General features: G+C 38.3%; 1 protein-coding gene across 1 annotated transcript; it reads left to right on the forward strand.

Annotated features, from left to right (window-relative positions):
* Positions 1-7,948: 7,948 nt before the first annotated feature.
* On the forward strand, positions 7,949-15,733 carry LOC146583042 (gonadotropin-releasing hormone II receptor-like). The gene is made up of 4 exons (XM_085262470.1): positions 7,949-8,038; positions 11,209-11,810; positions 13,389-13,593; positions 14,085-15,733. Exons 2-4 carry the CDS (start codon positions 11,220-11,222, stop codon positions 14,594-14,596), a joined length of 1,308 nt encoding a protein of 435 aa, XP_085118596.1. The 5' UTR covers positions 7,949-8,038; positions 11,209-11,219; the 3' UTR covers positions 14,597-15,733.
* Positions 15,734-17,496: the final 1,763 nt, after the last annotated feature.

Genomic DNA, 17,496 nt, shown 5'->3' on the forward strand with positions numbered 1-17,496 from the left:
TACAAGGTCTTGAATAATCAGGCCCCATCTTATCTTAATGATCTTGTAGTACCATATCACCCTATTAGAGCACTTCGCTCTCGCACTGCAGGCCTACTTGTTGTTCCTAGAGTATTTAAAAGTAGAATGGGAGGGAGAGCCTTCAGTTTTCAGGCCCCTCTTCTGTGGAACCAGCTTCCAGTTTGGATTCGGGAGACAGACACTATCTCTACTTTCAAGATTAGGCTTAAAACGTTCCTTTTTGCTGAAGCATATAGTTAGGGCTGGACCAGGTGACCCTGAATCCCCCCCTTAGTTATGCTGCAATAGACGTAGGCTGCCGGGGATTCCCATGATGCATTGAGTTTTTCCCTTCCAGTCACCTTTCTCACTCACTATGTATTAACAGACCTCTCTGCATTGAATCATATCTGTTATTAACCTCTGTCTCTCTTCCACAGCATGTCTTTCATCCTGTTTTCCTTCTCTCACCCCAACCGGTTGCAGCAGATGGCCCCGCCCCTCCCTGAGCCTGGTTCTGCTGGAGGTTTCTTCCTGTTAAAAAGGAGTTTTTCCTTCCCACTGTCGCCAAAGTGCTTGCTCATAGGGGGTCATATGATTGTTGGGTTTTTCTCTGTACCTATGAAGTGCCTTGAGGCGACTTTTGTTGTGATTTGGCGCTATATAAATAAAATTGAATTGAATTGAAGTTGGACTCAGATCAGGCTCTAGTACCAGTTTGCACCTCAAGAATGAGTCAGTGTGATTTTTTATTTAAATAGGAATTTAATTTCATCCCAGCTGAAAAGTTTCAGCATTAGGTGATATCATTGTATCACTATAGTTATACTCTAAAGCTGCAGTTTGGTTCCATAATGTTTTGATGTATTCATCCTTTTGGTTGCTCTCATTTATTTTCAGCCCAGTAAACTAATAGTTATAGCTGATGGCAGTGTGTTTGAAGTTAAATCTAAAGGTTTTCTTCAAAACTTCCTTCTTTTTGGGGACCGGATATGCAATTTGTAAATTGTTCTTATTCTTAGAGTCAGAAAGGAGGATTATTTAACTTGCGTTCATTAGCTAACATCTTATCAGTCTCAAGTCTTTGGCCACTGATCAGGCAGTCAGACCTCGCTTAGCCTTTTGGGTAATAAAATATGAAGATGGTGTCAAAGAAAACATTTGGCTTTTTCCTAACCACTGGGTGGTTGCATCCATTGTTTGTACTGTCTGGTTAGAAGATGGTTTTTGAGTTATAATCAGAATTAGATTAGGCTACGGTTTGTGAGGGGCTTGGCACTTTTAAGTAAGCAAGATAAGCGTTACCTCTCTGTTTTTAATGGTGATCTATCCTGTTACATCGTATTCCTCAGCACCAGTTAGTTAATAACAGTGTCAGTGCTTGTATGTACAGTCAAGTGCTTATGGAACCAGATATCTCAAACACATCTGCCTTTGCCACATGAATCTTAAACCTTTAAAACCAGCTGAATAAAAACAATAGTAGAGCTTGTAGATAGATGGACAGCTAGTTTGAGGGCAGATCATGTCGGCAGTATCTAGCAGCTTTTGTAAGATTTCCCTCAAGGTTCACAGTTTTTATGATGGGATTTGATATGAATTTGCTTTCATTTGTTTTCACAACATCAACAACATGTTTGTTTGTTTTTTTGCAGGCAATGATAACTTAATGGCTTAATGTGCTTTTCCTGTTTGTTGGAAAAATGAACCACATGGAAACTGATTTACAGGTGTACATGGAGACTTCCTCCCTCATCCCTGGAGCTCAGCAGCATCTAAAAAAAAGATAAACACTGCAGCTGCTTCCTTCGTCTGACCCTGACTGAGAAGCCAGCAGCTGCAACTGTGGCCCGAGGTGTTTATTTTGAATCTGTCACTTTAAAAAACGCTCTCTCAGTTACTGCATGGCTACTGCACCACTGCTTTAGGTAAAGACTGTGTGTGATATTGCTCTCAGTGCGTTTTGAGTTTAAAATATTTCAGATTTAAGCAGCCATAGCATGAACTTCTATTCATATATACATAAATATTTCACTGGAAGTCTATTTGCATGTAAATAGACTTCACCGATGCAAGTACCCCAGCCTGCCTGTACACACACGTTAAAGGTGAAATATTTGGGGTGTCATGAGATTCAGATTTGCACTCATTTGCACTGCTGTGATGGTGACCAAACCATTTACCATCCCTCTGTTTGCCTATTTTTTTCTTTTAAATAAAATTGGACTAACAACATTTGAACAAACAGCAGAAGTTATGTTGAACAAATACCTGACATTCAAAGAGATTTACTGCTCATCTAAACTATTTTTTTAGTTATACTGAGAAAACGCCAACATGATTTCATGTTTTTTGTCACTTTTCTCTGAGATGAGAATGTCAATGTCATCCTTCTGGACTAACAGCCAGATTACCATGGTGTTTTCAGAGTTTCAAGGATATTAGTGAAGCTTCAGGGTTTTAGGTATGTTAAGTTTGTGATTTGACCCTGAGCACACTGAGATGGAAAGTGCCGTAACAAGAAGAATAAAAACAAAAGGAGAGCATTTTCTGGAGGGAGATACTCTCAGAAAGGGAATTTTGTTAATGCTTTCTTCCTGGTAGATCCTCCCAAGCTTCACTAGAATAAATGTGATGAGTCTGTGATGATCATCAACACCTAACCGTCCATGCATTTTGTCGCCTTGAGGCGACTGTTGTTGTGATTTGGTGCTATATAAATAAAACTGAATTCAATTCAATTAAGCCACATAATAGGCATCTTTTCCTTGCAAGGAAAGTAAAAAGTATATTAAATAGTTGACTCGAAGGGAAAATATGGCAGAAAAGGATGCACAGGACAACGGGGATCACTGCAGTCTTCACAAGACTGTCAAGAAAAGTCGATTCAATACCTTGGGTGAGTTTCATAGGGAATGGACTGAGGCTGGTGTCAGCGCATCAAGAGCCACCACCCACAGATGTCATCATGAAAGGAGCTACAACTGTACACCAACTCATTACTAAGCTGGAGACAACATTAGAAGTATCTTACATCTTACGTGATGCATCACTCATCTTACTACTGCGATCGTGGCTCAAGAGTTGGCAGTTCGTCTTATAATCGGAAGGTTGCCGGTTTGATCCCCGGCTCGGACAGCCTCGGTCATTGTGTCCTTGGGCAAGACACTTCACCCGTTGCCACCTACTGGTGGTGGTCAGAGGGCCCGGTGGCGCCAGTGTCTGGCAGCCTTGCCTCTGTCAGTGCGCCCCAGGGCAGCTGTGGCTACAATGTAGCTTGCCATCACCAGTGTGTGAATGGGTGGATGACTGAATGCAGTGTAAAGCGCTATACAAATACAGGCCATTTACATGGGATACAATGTGCTGAAATGTTGCTCAGTTGTCCAAAGTCCTCTTTTCAAAAACAGTGAATTCAACATTTCATTTGGAAATCAAGTTCCTAGAGTCTGGGGGAAGAGTGGAGAGGCACATAATCTAAGGTGTTTGAAGTCTGGTATGAAGTTTATGCACTCAAGGATAATTTGGAGTGCTATGTTATCTGTTGGTGCAGGCAGTGGTTGGTTCACTGTGATTTATCAAGTTAAAAGTCAACAGATCCATCTACCAGGAGATTTCAGACCATCTCATGCTTCCATCTGTTGACAAACCTTATGGAGATGCCAATTTCTTTTTCCAGCAGGACTTAGCACCTGCCTGCAGAGCCAAAACTATTACCAAATGGTTTACTGATCTTGTTATTACTGTGACTGATTAGCAAGCCATTAGCAAGTGAGAAACACTCACCCAAAAATACACATGAAGGCTGTTATCAAAGAAATGTGGGCTTCAATAACACCTCAGCAGTGCCACAAGTTGATGCCAATCAGCTTATGAAAATCATGGTTTAGTTGTCTTGCTGCAAAAAAAGCTTCTGTTCAATAGAAGTCTTGAGCAAATGAAGCTTGGCTTCCTTCTCTGTGTCCCCAGTAAACAGTTTAATGATGACTTTATGGGCTAGTCACTAGTTTTAAGTCATACTGACTAGAATGTTGCAAACCAAAGTCCTTATTATAGTCAGACAGGAGGAAATGCTGATAATATACTTAGTAAGAGGTCCTTTGAATAACTGTTAGATCTGATCACATTTGTTATATCAGATACAAAAAACAGGACTTCACTACTCAACAGGTGCTATCTTGGTGGCTATGTGCATTTTTTTTTATTTTTATAAACAGTCTGTGGTCTCTCCACAGATGTGGGATTATGTCTGGGTCACTTGAGGATAGTCAGGGAGCTGAAGAGGCTGCAGCCTGTTGACCCTGTACTACAGTCTCTGTAGTCTGTAGCGGATTGCCGACAAAGACCTCTTAGTATTTTGTTGCATTCATACGTTACCTCAGTTCTGAAGAGTTTCTTTGACACCTGTGACACCTGTGACACCACCATGTTTTAGAGATAATACACTGTAAGCCAGTTGAAGAACAGTGTGTGATGTTTGCTAGGAATGAGGAGTTCTGCTCCTAGTTTTAACTCCATTCTAATTTCAGTCCATCTCTACTATAAATTTCAAACCTTTGAAGTTAAAGCAACAAATATTTAACTTAAGAAATGATGAGAATTAACATGAGATTAACAGTTTAATAGTAGCTACACAGACACATTCATAGCCCATAAGATTAAGAAGAAACAGTTATGTACATCGTAAGGGTTTTGTTACATCATTAAACACACTTTCTTTGCAGACACTCTTTAATGTTACCTTACATAAACTCTTATTTTTAATCAAAACAGTTTAGATACAGTTCAAAAGTTTTCCTTTTTTTTAAAGCTTAAAAAGACAACTGATCATGTATTCAGAGTATTAACTTCCCTTTGAGAGCTTGTGATGAATAAAACGAGAAGACCGGTGAGGCACAAAACAACATGTTCAGGTCAGTATGTTCCCTTCCTTCCTTCCTCTTGGTGATCTGGACAACACTTACACAAGCTGAATCCATTTAAACACAACAGATCATGCGACATGAACATGAGCACATCACAAAGGAAGGGCACCGTGTATTGTTTTGACAGTCCCTTTCAAATAGATTAGTGGACTGAAAATGTCATGGCGATAATGATGGTCTTAATATCACAGGATTCAACATTGTGTCTGGTACAGCAACAGTTAGACTTGCTTTTTAACCCCTACTGCTGTGGCAGAAGATAGTCTGTTATTAAAAGCAATTACAGACTTATTATAACAATTATAAAAAAAACTGTTTAATAAAAACATTAAAATTATAACGAGTCTTTTCTGTAATACTTGCTGTCATAAATAGTAATTACACTTTTCTTACTACTTTTCCCTGTTATATTTGTCATTAGATATAATAAAGCCAAATGTTTTTAGAGATAAGCATCTTTCCACCCACTTTAGTCCATTTTGGGGTGTTTTTCTTGCATGTGTGGTGAAAAGTTTTATTGCCCATAATAAAGCAAAATATTCAACTTGACATTGGCAGTTTTAGCAAATTCATCAAATGATAACAGACAAGTAAAATCTGCCCTTGCTAAACCCAATATCACAGTGTTCAGTCCCTACATGTAATGGATCTTTGATTATGGTGCCATCACTCATTCCTTTTGTGTTTTGCTCAGACTGGAATAGATAAAGAGAACATCTGTGGTGGTTTAATTGATTGCTGTCACCTCTTCTCTTGCCATGACCTGCGATGGGCTTTAAGTGAGACATTGCCATGGAAACAGAGCCCATCGGTTTGAGCTGTTCAGCCACATAAATATCTATAAGCTTTTTATTAAAATAAACATCAGGCTGAATTGATAAATTATGGTCCCATTTAGTGTAAATCTGCTGATAAAGCTGGGTACAATCAGCAGCTTCACTGTCAGGTAAGCATGCTGTCTTAAGTTTTCATTCACATATTGTACACTTTCTCTTGTGACATCTAGTTAAAAAAAGTCAACAAAATTGAATTCAGTGCGACAAATTAGTAAAGTTATGTCATGGTGGCAGTTTCTGTCACTTTGCATTACATTAAGCACCACCTAATGTTCGTGGAGTTGTTATAGCCATGTGGCTGAAAGTCCTGTGATGTAAGTATTATTTGACACAACCACAACACAACAATGGAAGGCGATAAGGCAATGGTATACCTGCTGCTAGGTCTATGGCTTTTTGTCAGACTCAGGGACCATTGTGTTGGTTTTTGTGTAGCCACTTCCCTCATTGTTAGGTTTTCATTTCTCTAAAGGAGTCAGTCTCATGACTTGTGGGATGATGCCATTGACTGGCCAATCGGTGGCATGCAGTCTGTTGATGTCACATTTTCAGATCGACACAGCTCACCGAGCAGGTACTAAAAAGTACCTGGTATCAGATGCTACCACCTGATGAAAAAGCCTGAAAACTGACTCACAGCAAGTTGAGCTGAGCTGAGGCACTAGTGGAAAGGGCTTTATGAGGAACTTCCACGTTAGCTTCACTTTTCTAACCTGGTGCATCTTTTGTATATGGTCTATTCCGGGTTGATCTTGTGAGTCAAAGGACTTCCACATTTGCTCATCCATATCTTGCTTGCTTACATTTTATTCCCAAGTCAAATGTTTTGATGTTAAATGTGAACATTACATATTGAGGTAGATATAGTTTGACAGTAGATGTGTCTCATAGGCAATCTTGGACTTGGAATGAGATTAGGGCTGCATTTAGCCTTGAAAAAACTAAGTAAAAAGTTGATTTAAATGGAAACCGTGGCGCATTCAACTCTCTCTTATGTCATACCTCTGGCACCTGACCCCTGTGTGCACTGCTCCCATTTATTTATAACCCTGAGCTGACTGAGCAATAAAAAATATACCTTAAAGCTGCTGGCAAATTTCAGGTAAACATATTATTCATTCTGGAAACTTAGCAAAATGCAACGATTGTTCTCAGATTCCACAATTGCTTTTTCAAGCAATTTTTTTTTTCAGAAACTAGGACTGCTGTGGAGAACAAGTGCATTAAAGTCAGGTTCGGTGTCTAGGGGAGATGTGATTGACACTGAGACACTGAGAAGGGATCTGTATTTGGATTTGTTAAATTTCAGTGATGTTCTTTTCACATGTCCAGGTAGATCCAAAGAGAACCAATATCTTCTCCTTATGCATGGAAGGTTCTCCTCTTTGAAAGAAGAATAAAAATTTATGTTGCCACTTGAATAGGTTTCATTTAAAAAAAATCATTTTAAAGAAGTTTCCCCTGCCCTATCAGACACTTTTAAAACAACTAGTATTGTTATAAAATCAATTGGTAATGCTGAAGCTGTGGAAATCACTGGTTTATGGTATTGACTAGATTTATTTATTTGTTTGCTTTGCACATTTCTGTTAAATGAGGATTAAAATATAGGGTTAAGCATATGCAAACTGTGATGCAGCAAATGCTGCTGGCAGCTCTTCACACCTTAAAGTCAGATTTAAAGTGAGCTCAGGGACTTTTTTCCACTTTCAGCCTTCAGATTGATCCAATTATTGATCATGCTGTACAGAAGCCAAAACATTAATAGAGAGACAAAGATGACCTTTCAGAAGCAGCTTTTGGTTTTAAGAATTAAATCAAGGCTTATGTTTTAATGGTCACTGGGGCATATAATCTGCACTCATACAACCACCGGTCAAATAAAAAAAGAAAAAACAGACAAAATAATTTTTCTGTGAACAGCGCATCTCAAAATCTTCAGATGTTTGTCACGCATAATGTTTCTAAGCCCCAGCTGTCTTTCCCCGATGATCTCATGAACCATTTTTATGAGATGGGGCTGACTGGAGGGTATCACACCACAACACTCATCCAAACTATAGTTTTTTTGTCTGCCTTGTCATCATTCATCACAGTTATGCGTCCTAACCACTTGAGTGGGCTGTTGGCTTATGAGGTCAGACCCCCCATCTCACACGTCTCTGATTGGTGTGTATGGATAAGGGCGGAGCATCTGGAGCAGAAGAGCCGGACGGCTGAACCTGCGGACTTTGTAAACTTGCAGCAGTATACCTGTGGAAGACGGCATCACTCCATGTAAGTTTGTCTTTTTTTCATTTTTAATAGCACGCTGTCTGTTTTGTTTATTGAATGAATTTATTAAGAACGATTTTAAAATGATGATTTTTACGCATTGCTTTTTGTTTTTTGTTTTTTTGTTTTTTTAAACAAGTCTGTAAAATAACATGCCTCCAGTGAAGGTTACCAGTTTAATACAAAGCACAGCACTGTACAGCTGCAAAATGTCCAGTGGATGTGGTGTTAATCTCGTTTTGGGGCTCCAGATCCTCCGGATAAACAGTGCACGGTGTCTTCTAATCAGTACCTCTTATTTTAAAAACAGAGAACTCTGATAAGATGTGCGCAGTAAAGATTTTTAGGTCTATTTGGATATAAGGACGCCGGATTCGTCGATTTACTAACTACAAATAGGATTATACTGAAACTGTTTTTATATAGTGGTAATAACTCACAATGCAGTTGTGCGTGTAATATTTCCTGTTTTATTACAGCTATAAAACACATGCACATTAGAATATAACATATTGCTTATTTTGCTACTGACGCAAAGCAGACATGATGCTGGTGAGGCCTTTCATTCATTTCATTCATTTATTTATTCATTTTCAGGCACAACAAATACCTATATTGAACATAAAATACACAAAACAAAAAACAAAACTTGCCTGAAAAAGGAGTGGGACGAAGAAAACTTATTAAATCCCACCCCTATACTCACTCATCAACAAAAAAAAACAATAAACTTCCCGCAGCTACGCCCATCATTGCATACAGACCCATCAACAGCCCCGGGCAGATACAAGCATCTAAGCGGCAGCTCGCAACCAACAATTAGAGCCTTCATAACTGAATACAGAATATATAAATTATAAATTGCATTACCACAGGTAACAGGCAGTAATAACTACAAGTAACAGACACACATACATATACATACATATATATCTACACACACAAGTACATATATGTACATACATACGCACACTTTATTTTTTATTTTTTATTTTGGAATCCATACCAGCAATGGTAAGAGGACAGACATTACAGAGCACACTAAAACCCATCATTGAGTATACTGTGACCAGACCAACTGTTTGTAGAGAAATTTAAATCTATGAATATTTTTGCATTGTTTCAATTGTAAACTCAGACTGTTCCAGATTTTCACACCACATACAGACACACAAAAGCCTTTACGGGTTGTTCGAGTTCTGGGTAATTTGAATTCTCCAAAGCCTCTCACATTATAAACCTTTTCTCGAATTTCAAATCTAGTTTGTAAATTTGCCGGTAAAAGTTTAGTAAAAGCTTTATACAAAATTATGGATGTATTGTAATTAACCAGATCCTGGAATTTAAGTAACTTTGCCTGAAGAAAGAATTTGTGAGTATGATCTAGATAACCAGCCTTGTGAATAATACGCAGTGCTCGTTTCTGTACTGTGACTAATGGATTAGTTGTATTTTTATATGTATTTCCCCACACTTCCACACAATATGTAAGATATGGAAGAACCAGGGTACAGTACAGAGTACGAAGTGCATCTTTATCAAGGAATTGTTTCACTTTGTTCAAAACTGCGAGGCTTCTGGAAATTTTGGTTTTTATGTGTCTGACGTGGGGTTTCCATGAAATTTTGTTATCAATTATAACTCCCAAAAATTTGTTTTCACTCACATTATCAATTGGTACACCTTCAATGATAATTGGTAATTCTATATTATATTTTAAATTACCAAAAAACATTGCTTTAGTTTTATTTATATTTAATGATAATTTATTTATGTCCATCCATTTTTTTATTAATTTTAGCTCCCTGTTTACAGTCATTACAAGATCAGTATAATCATCGCTACTGAAAAATATGTTGGTGTCATCTGCGAACAGTATGAGTTTAAGTACTTGAGAAACATCAAAAATATCATTTATGTATACATTGAAAAGTTTTGGTCCCAACACTGACCCTTGGGGAACACCACATGTAATACCAAGTTTCTCTGAATGGTAATGCCCTATGCTAACATATTGTTCCCGACCTGTTAGGTAACTTTTTAACCAGTTACCAGCTTTCCCTCGAATACCATATCTTTCCAATTTATCCAGTAAAATTGAGTGATTGATTGTGTCGAAGGCCTTTTTGAGGTCAACAAAAATACCAACTGCATATTTATTTTTATCCAGTGTATCAGTAATTTCTTCTACTGCCTCAATTATCGCCATTGAAGTGGTTCTTTGCGTTCTGAAACCATACTGACCAACATTTATTATTTGATGTTTTTCAAGGAATTTTTCTAATCTTGAATTAAAAAGTTTTTCTAGAATTTTTGAGAATTGAGGCAGTAGAGAAATAGGCCTATAATTGGTAAAACTGTGTTTGTCATTACTTTTATATAGTGGTATTACTTTCGCAATTTTCATTTTTTTTGGAAAACAACCGGACTGAAATGATAAATTACAGATATATGTTAAGGGACTAGCAATATTCAGAATAACCTGTTTAACTACAGACATATTTATGTCATGATAATCCATTGAAGACTTACTTTTACATTTTAATGTGATATTTATTACTTCTTGCTCATTTGTAGCTGAGAGGAACAGTGAAAAGGGATTTGATTTTATATCAAATCCCTTTATATTTATATTCACGCTGTTGTGAAGTTTCCTTATATTTTATGGTCTTGGCTGAACTCTTAGATTTAAACGTTTCATGGTGTTATGCAGGTAGCATCACTGTAATGTTTCATATTTGGTAATGGGGCTCACAAAACACCATTTAATGATATGGTCACCATGATGTTTTTCTTTTTCTTTTTAAATGCTCCTGATTTAATATTTAATAATATACAGTAATCTTCATTTTTGCTTTGTTTTTTTCAAATCTGTCTTCGGTTTTTAAAGAAATTCTCGGTAAGCTTTTGGTGAATATTAGACTTCTTGTGTGCACTCTGGGAAAACATGAAAGCACATTTGTAGAAAAGTTTCAGCTATTGCATTAGCTGACTTTGGTCCTCACAGTCTGTTAGCTCCATCTTTCCAGCTCAGTGCACATTGGGCGTCCATACATGCATATTACTTCCTCTTGATGTGCTGCCATTATTTATGGGCCGTTTGTGTTTGTCTTGTAACACACTTATTCTGGTCCCTTGGTGATTCCTTTTTATTGCTTTTCTCCTATTTCTAGTGTTGACCTTCATGGTGGATGAGCACAATGTTCCTTCCCCTGAGCTTCAGAAAATGAACGCCTCTCTGTGTGACCCTGCAGCCGTTATGTATCGACTGGTGGCAGACCACCAACTTGATACCAGCTGCAACTGCTCCTCTGCCCTTTCAAACTGGACAGCGAGGGGCATGGCCCCTCAGCTGCCCACATTCAGTACAGCGGCGAAAGCGAGAGTGATCATCACCTTCATCCTCTGTGGCATATCTGCCTTTTGTAACCTGGCAGTGCTGTGGGCGGCTCGCATAGATGGGAAACGAAAATCCCACGTGAGGGTGCTGATTGTCAACCTGACGATGGCGGATCTGCTCGTGACCTTCATCGTGATGCCCGTAGATGCGGTGTGGAACATCACAGTTCAGTGGCTTGCCGGAGACTTTGCCTGCAGGCTGCTGATGTTTCTTAAGTTGCAGGCGATGTACTCCTGCGCCTTTGTCACAGTTGTAATCAGTCTGGATAGGCAGTCAGCCATCCTCAACCCTCTGGCCATCAATAAGGCCAGAAAGAGGAACAGAATCATGCTCACGGTGGCTTGGGTTATGAGCGTTGTGCTGTCTGTCCCTCAGGTAAGGACAGGCATTCCTGCTGATAGCAGAGGCAATTATCAGGACTAATTTGAATTCAATCAGGCCATTAAACTGCTTCTCATCCTCTCTAAAGGAGGTTTAACTCCACTCCCTGCTTTAGTACAATCTTTCATAAATAATAATTTTCAGAACAAAAAGTATAGAGGCAGTCCTGAATAAAGAGCTCCCTGTGACACATTCATCCCAGTGTGGAAAACTGCTGAAAGAAGCACCAAAGTCAACAGTAAGGGGTCATTTACTCAAAGGATAATGTAGCTTTATTTATTTTTAAGAAAATGAACAAATCCCACAATCTATCCTGGTTACGGGTATTGTATCACAGACCCAGCATGAAGCTGCTGTGTTCTTGTTGTCCAAGAACACATAACAGAGGGATACTGTTGCATTTGGAGTGCAGGTAGCATTTTTCTTTGTGTTTGTGAGAACATCAGCTGAATGAGCCTGTTATAGTTTTTTCATTTCATTCTGTTCATGAGTCACAAACTGACTTTAAAAAAAAAGAAGGTATTGATTGCAATCTGTCCTTTTTGTCAGTGTTTCTTAGCACCTGTTAAAATCATCGAGTAGGTGTGTGGTGTTTGAACCTGCAGGTGTGCGCTGCGTAATTTGAAACAAAATCAAATTAAACTGTTTGTGTTCATAGAAGGAGGACACACTGGTTAGCACTGCCAGCTGAGTAATTTCTGTGTTGTTCTCCCTGTGCCTGCATGGGGTTCCTTCAGTTTCCATCCACAGTTCAAAGACAGGCATGTTAAATTAACTGGTGATGAAGCCTAAGGATAAGAGATTTAAATAGATCACCCTTCTCTAAGAGAAGAAGAAGTTTTTTGGATTAGGCTCAAATAAATTAAAGGTCTAAGAGGTGTAATTATACAAAACTGCTTTTTAAAATAAATAATAAACCTTTGTTATACTCCGTCCAGTTCACTCTCAGAGTCAGCACTTGCATATGCACTATAGAATTATGGCTAGTTAAGGACAGCAGGGTTAAAACCAGTTAACTATAGCTTCATTTCACAGGTTTGCATGGCTTATTCCAACTTTTGTAACACCTTCTAAAGGTTCATGAGCTCCCTGAAAACAGGATGGAGATAAAACTTTGTCAGGCACAAGCAGTAAAAGATGTTATTTAGCGCTCTGAGAGACAGTAGCTTGGTAAAATGTATTATCCTCATATGATCAAAATCCAACTTAGTAGTAGTTTTCTCTTTGCAAATAACTGTAAACAATTTTTAAAAGTCAATGTGACATTAGCTCAGCAGGGTTAATTCATTCTCACTTATTTCCAGTGGTATGTTGCCAGTATAATTTTCACTAATTTCTGCTACAGAAACAATACAAAATGATGAACTATCAGCAGGACTTAAAGCCACACAAGGCTGATTTTGAACCGGGGTAATCTGACCCTTGAAGTTTCTTCCTGAAACATCCATTCCCAGCTGTTTGATGTGTAAAAGCAGCTGTGAACAAAGATATCAGTAAACCTGTGAAAGTTGCTCGTGTGTTACTTCATATGACTAAAAATCATTTTCTAAATGTCACATTTTCCCTCCTCAGATGTTCCTTTTTCACAATGTGACCATCATCCATCCCGAGGACTTTACTCAGTGCACAACACGGGGGAGCTTTGTCACCCACTGGCATGAAACAGCCTACAACATGTTCACGTTTTGCTGCCTGTTCCTGCTGCCGCTGGTCATCATGATTACCTGTTACACCAGGATCTTCTGTGAGATCTCCAGACGACTGAAAAAAGACAACTGTAAGTTTCAGTTTAGTTTAGATGTAAAGAAGAAATAATCTATTAAATATTAAATGAGCGGCAGTCTGACCAGCCATAAATGCCATAAGTGTCTCCAGGTGAAGAATCCTCATACTGGTGATCCCCCTACATATTTGAGAACTACCAGCTGAACTCCCAAAAGAACGAAACAATACAGGAGGGCCATAGAAAGACTAGAAAGGGGGAGGAGCAGACAGGGAAAGAGTAAGAGAACTAAACAAATAACAAGATCGCTGTAGAAGCTAAAGCTGAATGAAAAAACAAGAATTCAATGACTAAATCATTCATGAGTAAAGTTGGCAAAGGCCTTTGACTATCCCTTCAGTATCACAGTACTCTCAAAGTGAACATCTGCTTACCTCGAGCCAATAATTAATCAGAAATAATAACTTAAAAAACAATAAAGGTTTGTGTTCATAGCATTTTCAATGTGCACTATATTTTGTTTCTGTCCTCTGTTCTGGTTCCAGTACCTTCCAGTGAAATGCACCTGCGGTGTTCAAAGAATAACATCCCGAGAGCCCGGATGAGAACTCTGAAAATGAGTATTGTGATTGTTCTGTCTTTCATCATCTGCTGGACTCCATACTACCTGCTGGGCTTGTGGTACTGGTTCTTCCCTGACGACCTGGAGGGGAAGGTTTCCCACTCCTTAACTCACATCCTGTTCATCTTTGGGCTTGTCAACGCCTGCCTGGACCCACTCATCTACGGCCTATTCACCATCCACTTCAGAAAGGGGCTCCGAAGGTTTTATACCGGCACCACCACATCGGCTGATCTGGAAAACAACACGGTCATAACTGGGTCTTTTAGTTGTGCTGCCAACTCTTTGTCACTGAAACGGGAGGTGAGCCCTGCCAGCCCTGAGAGGCTTCTGCTGTGCAAAGCAGAGTGGACCCCACCGAGGAGCAGCTTTCTAACAGCTGACAACGACACAGACAGAAAAACTCACCAGTCCAGTGCTGAGAGCATGTTATGAGAAGAATATAGTATTGGTTTTACTGTTTTATTTCCTCATATTTATTCAGTGTAATGCTCTCATATGTAGGGTACTCTCATTCTCTTACACTCTTAATTAGATACACCCGTTTAACTGCTCAAAAACACAAATATTTAATCAGCCAATCACATTGCAGCATTTATGGACGTAGACATGATCAAGACGAACAGCTAAAGTTTTTCAACTGACCATCACAATGAAGATGACAGGTGACTTTGAACTTTGAATTTGAACATGGCACGGTTGCTGGTGCTAGTTAGAGTGTTTAAGAAACAGTTGGCTTTGAATCTCATCATAGATGTGTAGCTGACAAATGTGCAGCAACTGTGTGATGGTATGGACCAAAATCTCTGAGGAATGTTTCCAGCACCTTCTCGTATCTGTGGCAACTTTGAAAGGAAGTGAGGGTACAATCCAGTACTAGTCAGGTACCAATCGGAATACATAAAGTGGCCAATGAGAGTATGTATAAAATACAAAGGCCAAAAATGGCCGAATGCTGGAATATTGATAATTTTGTATGATATTGGGAAAATCTTCAGAAAATAAACAGTGATCATATTACAGGATTAAAATCAATGCTTTGTAAGATCTCAATGAATAAAATCCAGCTGTGTCAGAGTGAAGTTTGTTTTGATTTTTTTTTTTTTTAAAACAAGCCAGGCTTTTAGTTGGGTATGCAACTATTAAACAGTCCAATAGCAATTGCAGACAGTATTTGATGCCCAAATAAGAGTAAAGAGACTGTCTGAAATTTGGTCCTACAATATAAGCAATTTAAAAAAATCACTTTGATCATTGCAGTTCAGTATTTATGGTCCAGTTTGTGCCAGTGCATTGCCAAATATTAGCCACCATAATATTTTGTATTTTTTAAGATTTTTTTTTAGATAAGTTATGCTACCTGGTGTTTTTAAACACAAAATAGAACTTTTAAAAATGCATTTAAAAAACTAACAACTTTATATATTTCTCAAAAACTATCTTTCTACCAGTCTTTAAACATATCATCTGCAAATCTCATTTCAACAATAATATTTGCACTTCCTGCAGGAGTCCTGAGAACTGTTAAGGTCATGGAAATAAAGGACTGTTTGTATTTTCTGTAAATTACAATTTGTGACCATCTGACATTAAATGTATTCAGCTAGTGGAGTGACTTTTGCTGCTGGAAATGTCTTAAGTAAAAGAATTTGTGTTGGACAGCAATTATATGGGATTTGTGTGCAGATGTCATGCAAACCCATGTCTGTCTCTGTCCCCAGAGGGGAGAGCTGCCTATAATCAGCGATGAATCATAACCGCAGATGGAAAAGGCCATTTGTGCCCTGGAAATGTGACAAAATTAAAATCCTCTTTGGCTCTCATTAAAAGAGAGCTCAAGTTCGGAGCAAAGAAACTGAGAAGTGCAGGTTCGTGCAGCTGGAGATGACTGTTGGACGCTCATTTGGGAGCGATTCTGAAAACATTTCTTAAAAAGCAGCATCTATTATTTACAAAAAAAATGTAAATGATACAAATAAATTCAGAAATTCATCTCTTACAAAATAGTAGCTACATACCAGCATTTTATGAGGACTATATATGAACATGAAAGACTTTGGAGGTTGCATTTAATTTCAAACTGAGATAAGAAATTGAATCTTCTTTCTAAATGATGCCTGTATCATTCATCTGCTGGTGTGTGCCAACTGGATCAGGAAAATCTGGAACTGAATTGTAACCTTAGTCAAAATACTGGAATTTGTTGTTGGCCTCAGCTTGTGATTAATACCATTATATATTAAGCAGTCAGTTATTTTATTAATCAACCAATTAGTACATATTCATATGTAAAATATTAGCAAGAAGATTAGAAATCAAAAACTTGTCAGAACAATCATGATAAAAATAAACAGACAATCTTCAAATTTGAAAAGGTTTTTGCATGACTTTGAAAAAAAAAGCAACATGTTGATGGAGGAAAATTACACATTGTAGGTTTTTACAAGCGTCATATTACAAGACATTTAATGCTGAGATATAAAAGGCTCCTTAACCTCCCAGCTCTCCGTTACAAGACACACTCAGGTAATGGTGCTGTGAATTCAGACTGGTCCAGAGCGGTCATCCTGTGTTTTGCCTCCAACACAATCTAAACTTTTTTTTGACATGTTCAAGAAGCCGAAGCCCGCAAGTGAGAACAAATCCGAAGAAGACCATCTGTGCTACGTGTGATAAAAGGGCAACTTTGGATGGATCTGATTCTCCTGAAAGTGCTCAGAGTACATGAGTAAAAACAGAACTGTTATGAATCCTTTGTTTTTAAATTAATTTAACAACTTTTAATTCAGGTTTCATTTGGCTTTAAGGGCAGAAAATAAACCAACAAGGGAAAACTATCACTGGCTGTTTTGTTTGTGTGTTAGCACTTTCAGTTAATCCCAAGGAAGAATAAAGGTAAAAGACATCAGTTAATCTGAGTGGGAAAAACTCAAATCATCAAAAATAACAGACCAAAAAAAGCAACCCTTTGAAGGAGCTTTATTTCATGTCAGAAGCTTTTTTTCCACAAACAGATTCTTTTCTTGGTGCACATCTAATACTGACACGAAAACCTGCCAAGCTCTCTGAATGGAACACCTGAGCTATTGTTGCCTTCTGAGTCATGACATGAGGGCTTCTGGTCTCAAGTCTTTTTAAAGCCTCTTAGAAATTCAAATTAGAAATTCAAATGAGGCTTTCAGTCAGATATTAAAAACGGTATCAGTATCTTGTTCACTTTCATGGAGAGATGTGGCAGTGTGCTTTCATAAGATGAAAGGAAATGAAAGAGAATTACACAACTGTGTACAATCCTGTTTCAAAAAAAAAAAGAATTGAATGAATGGGAAGTCTTT

Source organism: Mchenga conophoros, linkage group LG1 (assembly GCF_057382185.1).
Source record: "Mchenga conophoros isolate Kocher_MC1m ecotype Shallow Benthic linkage group LG1, M_conophoros_male_GT1.1, whole genome shotgun sequence".
Classification (NCBI taxonomy): domain Eukaryota; kingdom Metazoa; phylum Chordata; class Actinopteri; order Cichliformes; family Cichlidae; genus Mchenga; species Mchenga conophoros.

What these genes read in the sequence shown, in the direction of transcription:
- LOC146583042 (XM_085262470.1), top strand. Translation starts at nt 11,220, where the DNA reads ATGGTGGATGAGCACAATGTTCCTTCCCCTGAGCTTCAGAAAATGAAC. An exon ending in TTGTGCTGTCTGTCCCTCAG is followed by an intron (nt 11,811 to 13,388) that starts GTAAGGACAGGC and finishes TTCCCTCCTCAG; the next exon opens with ATGTTCCTTTTTCACAATGT. An exon ending in ACGACTGAAAAAAGACAACT is followed by an intron (nt 13,594 to 14,084) that starts GTAAGTTTCAGT and finishes TTCTGGTTCCAG; the next exon opens with TACCTTCCAGTGAAATGCAC.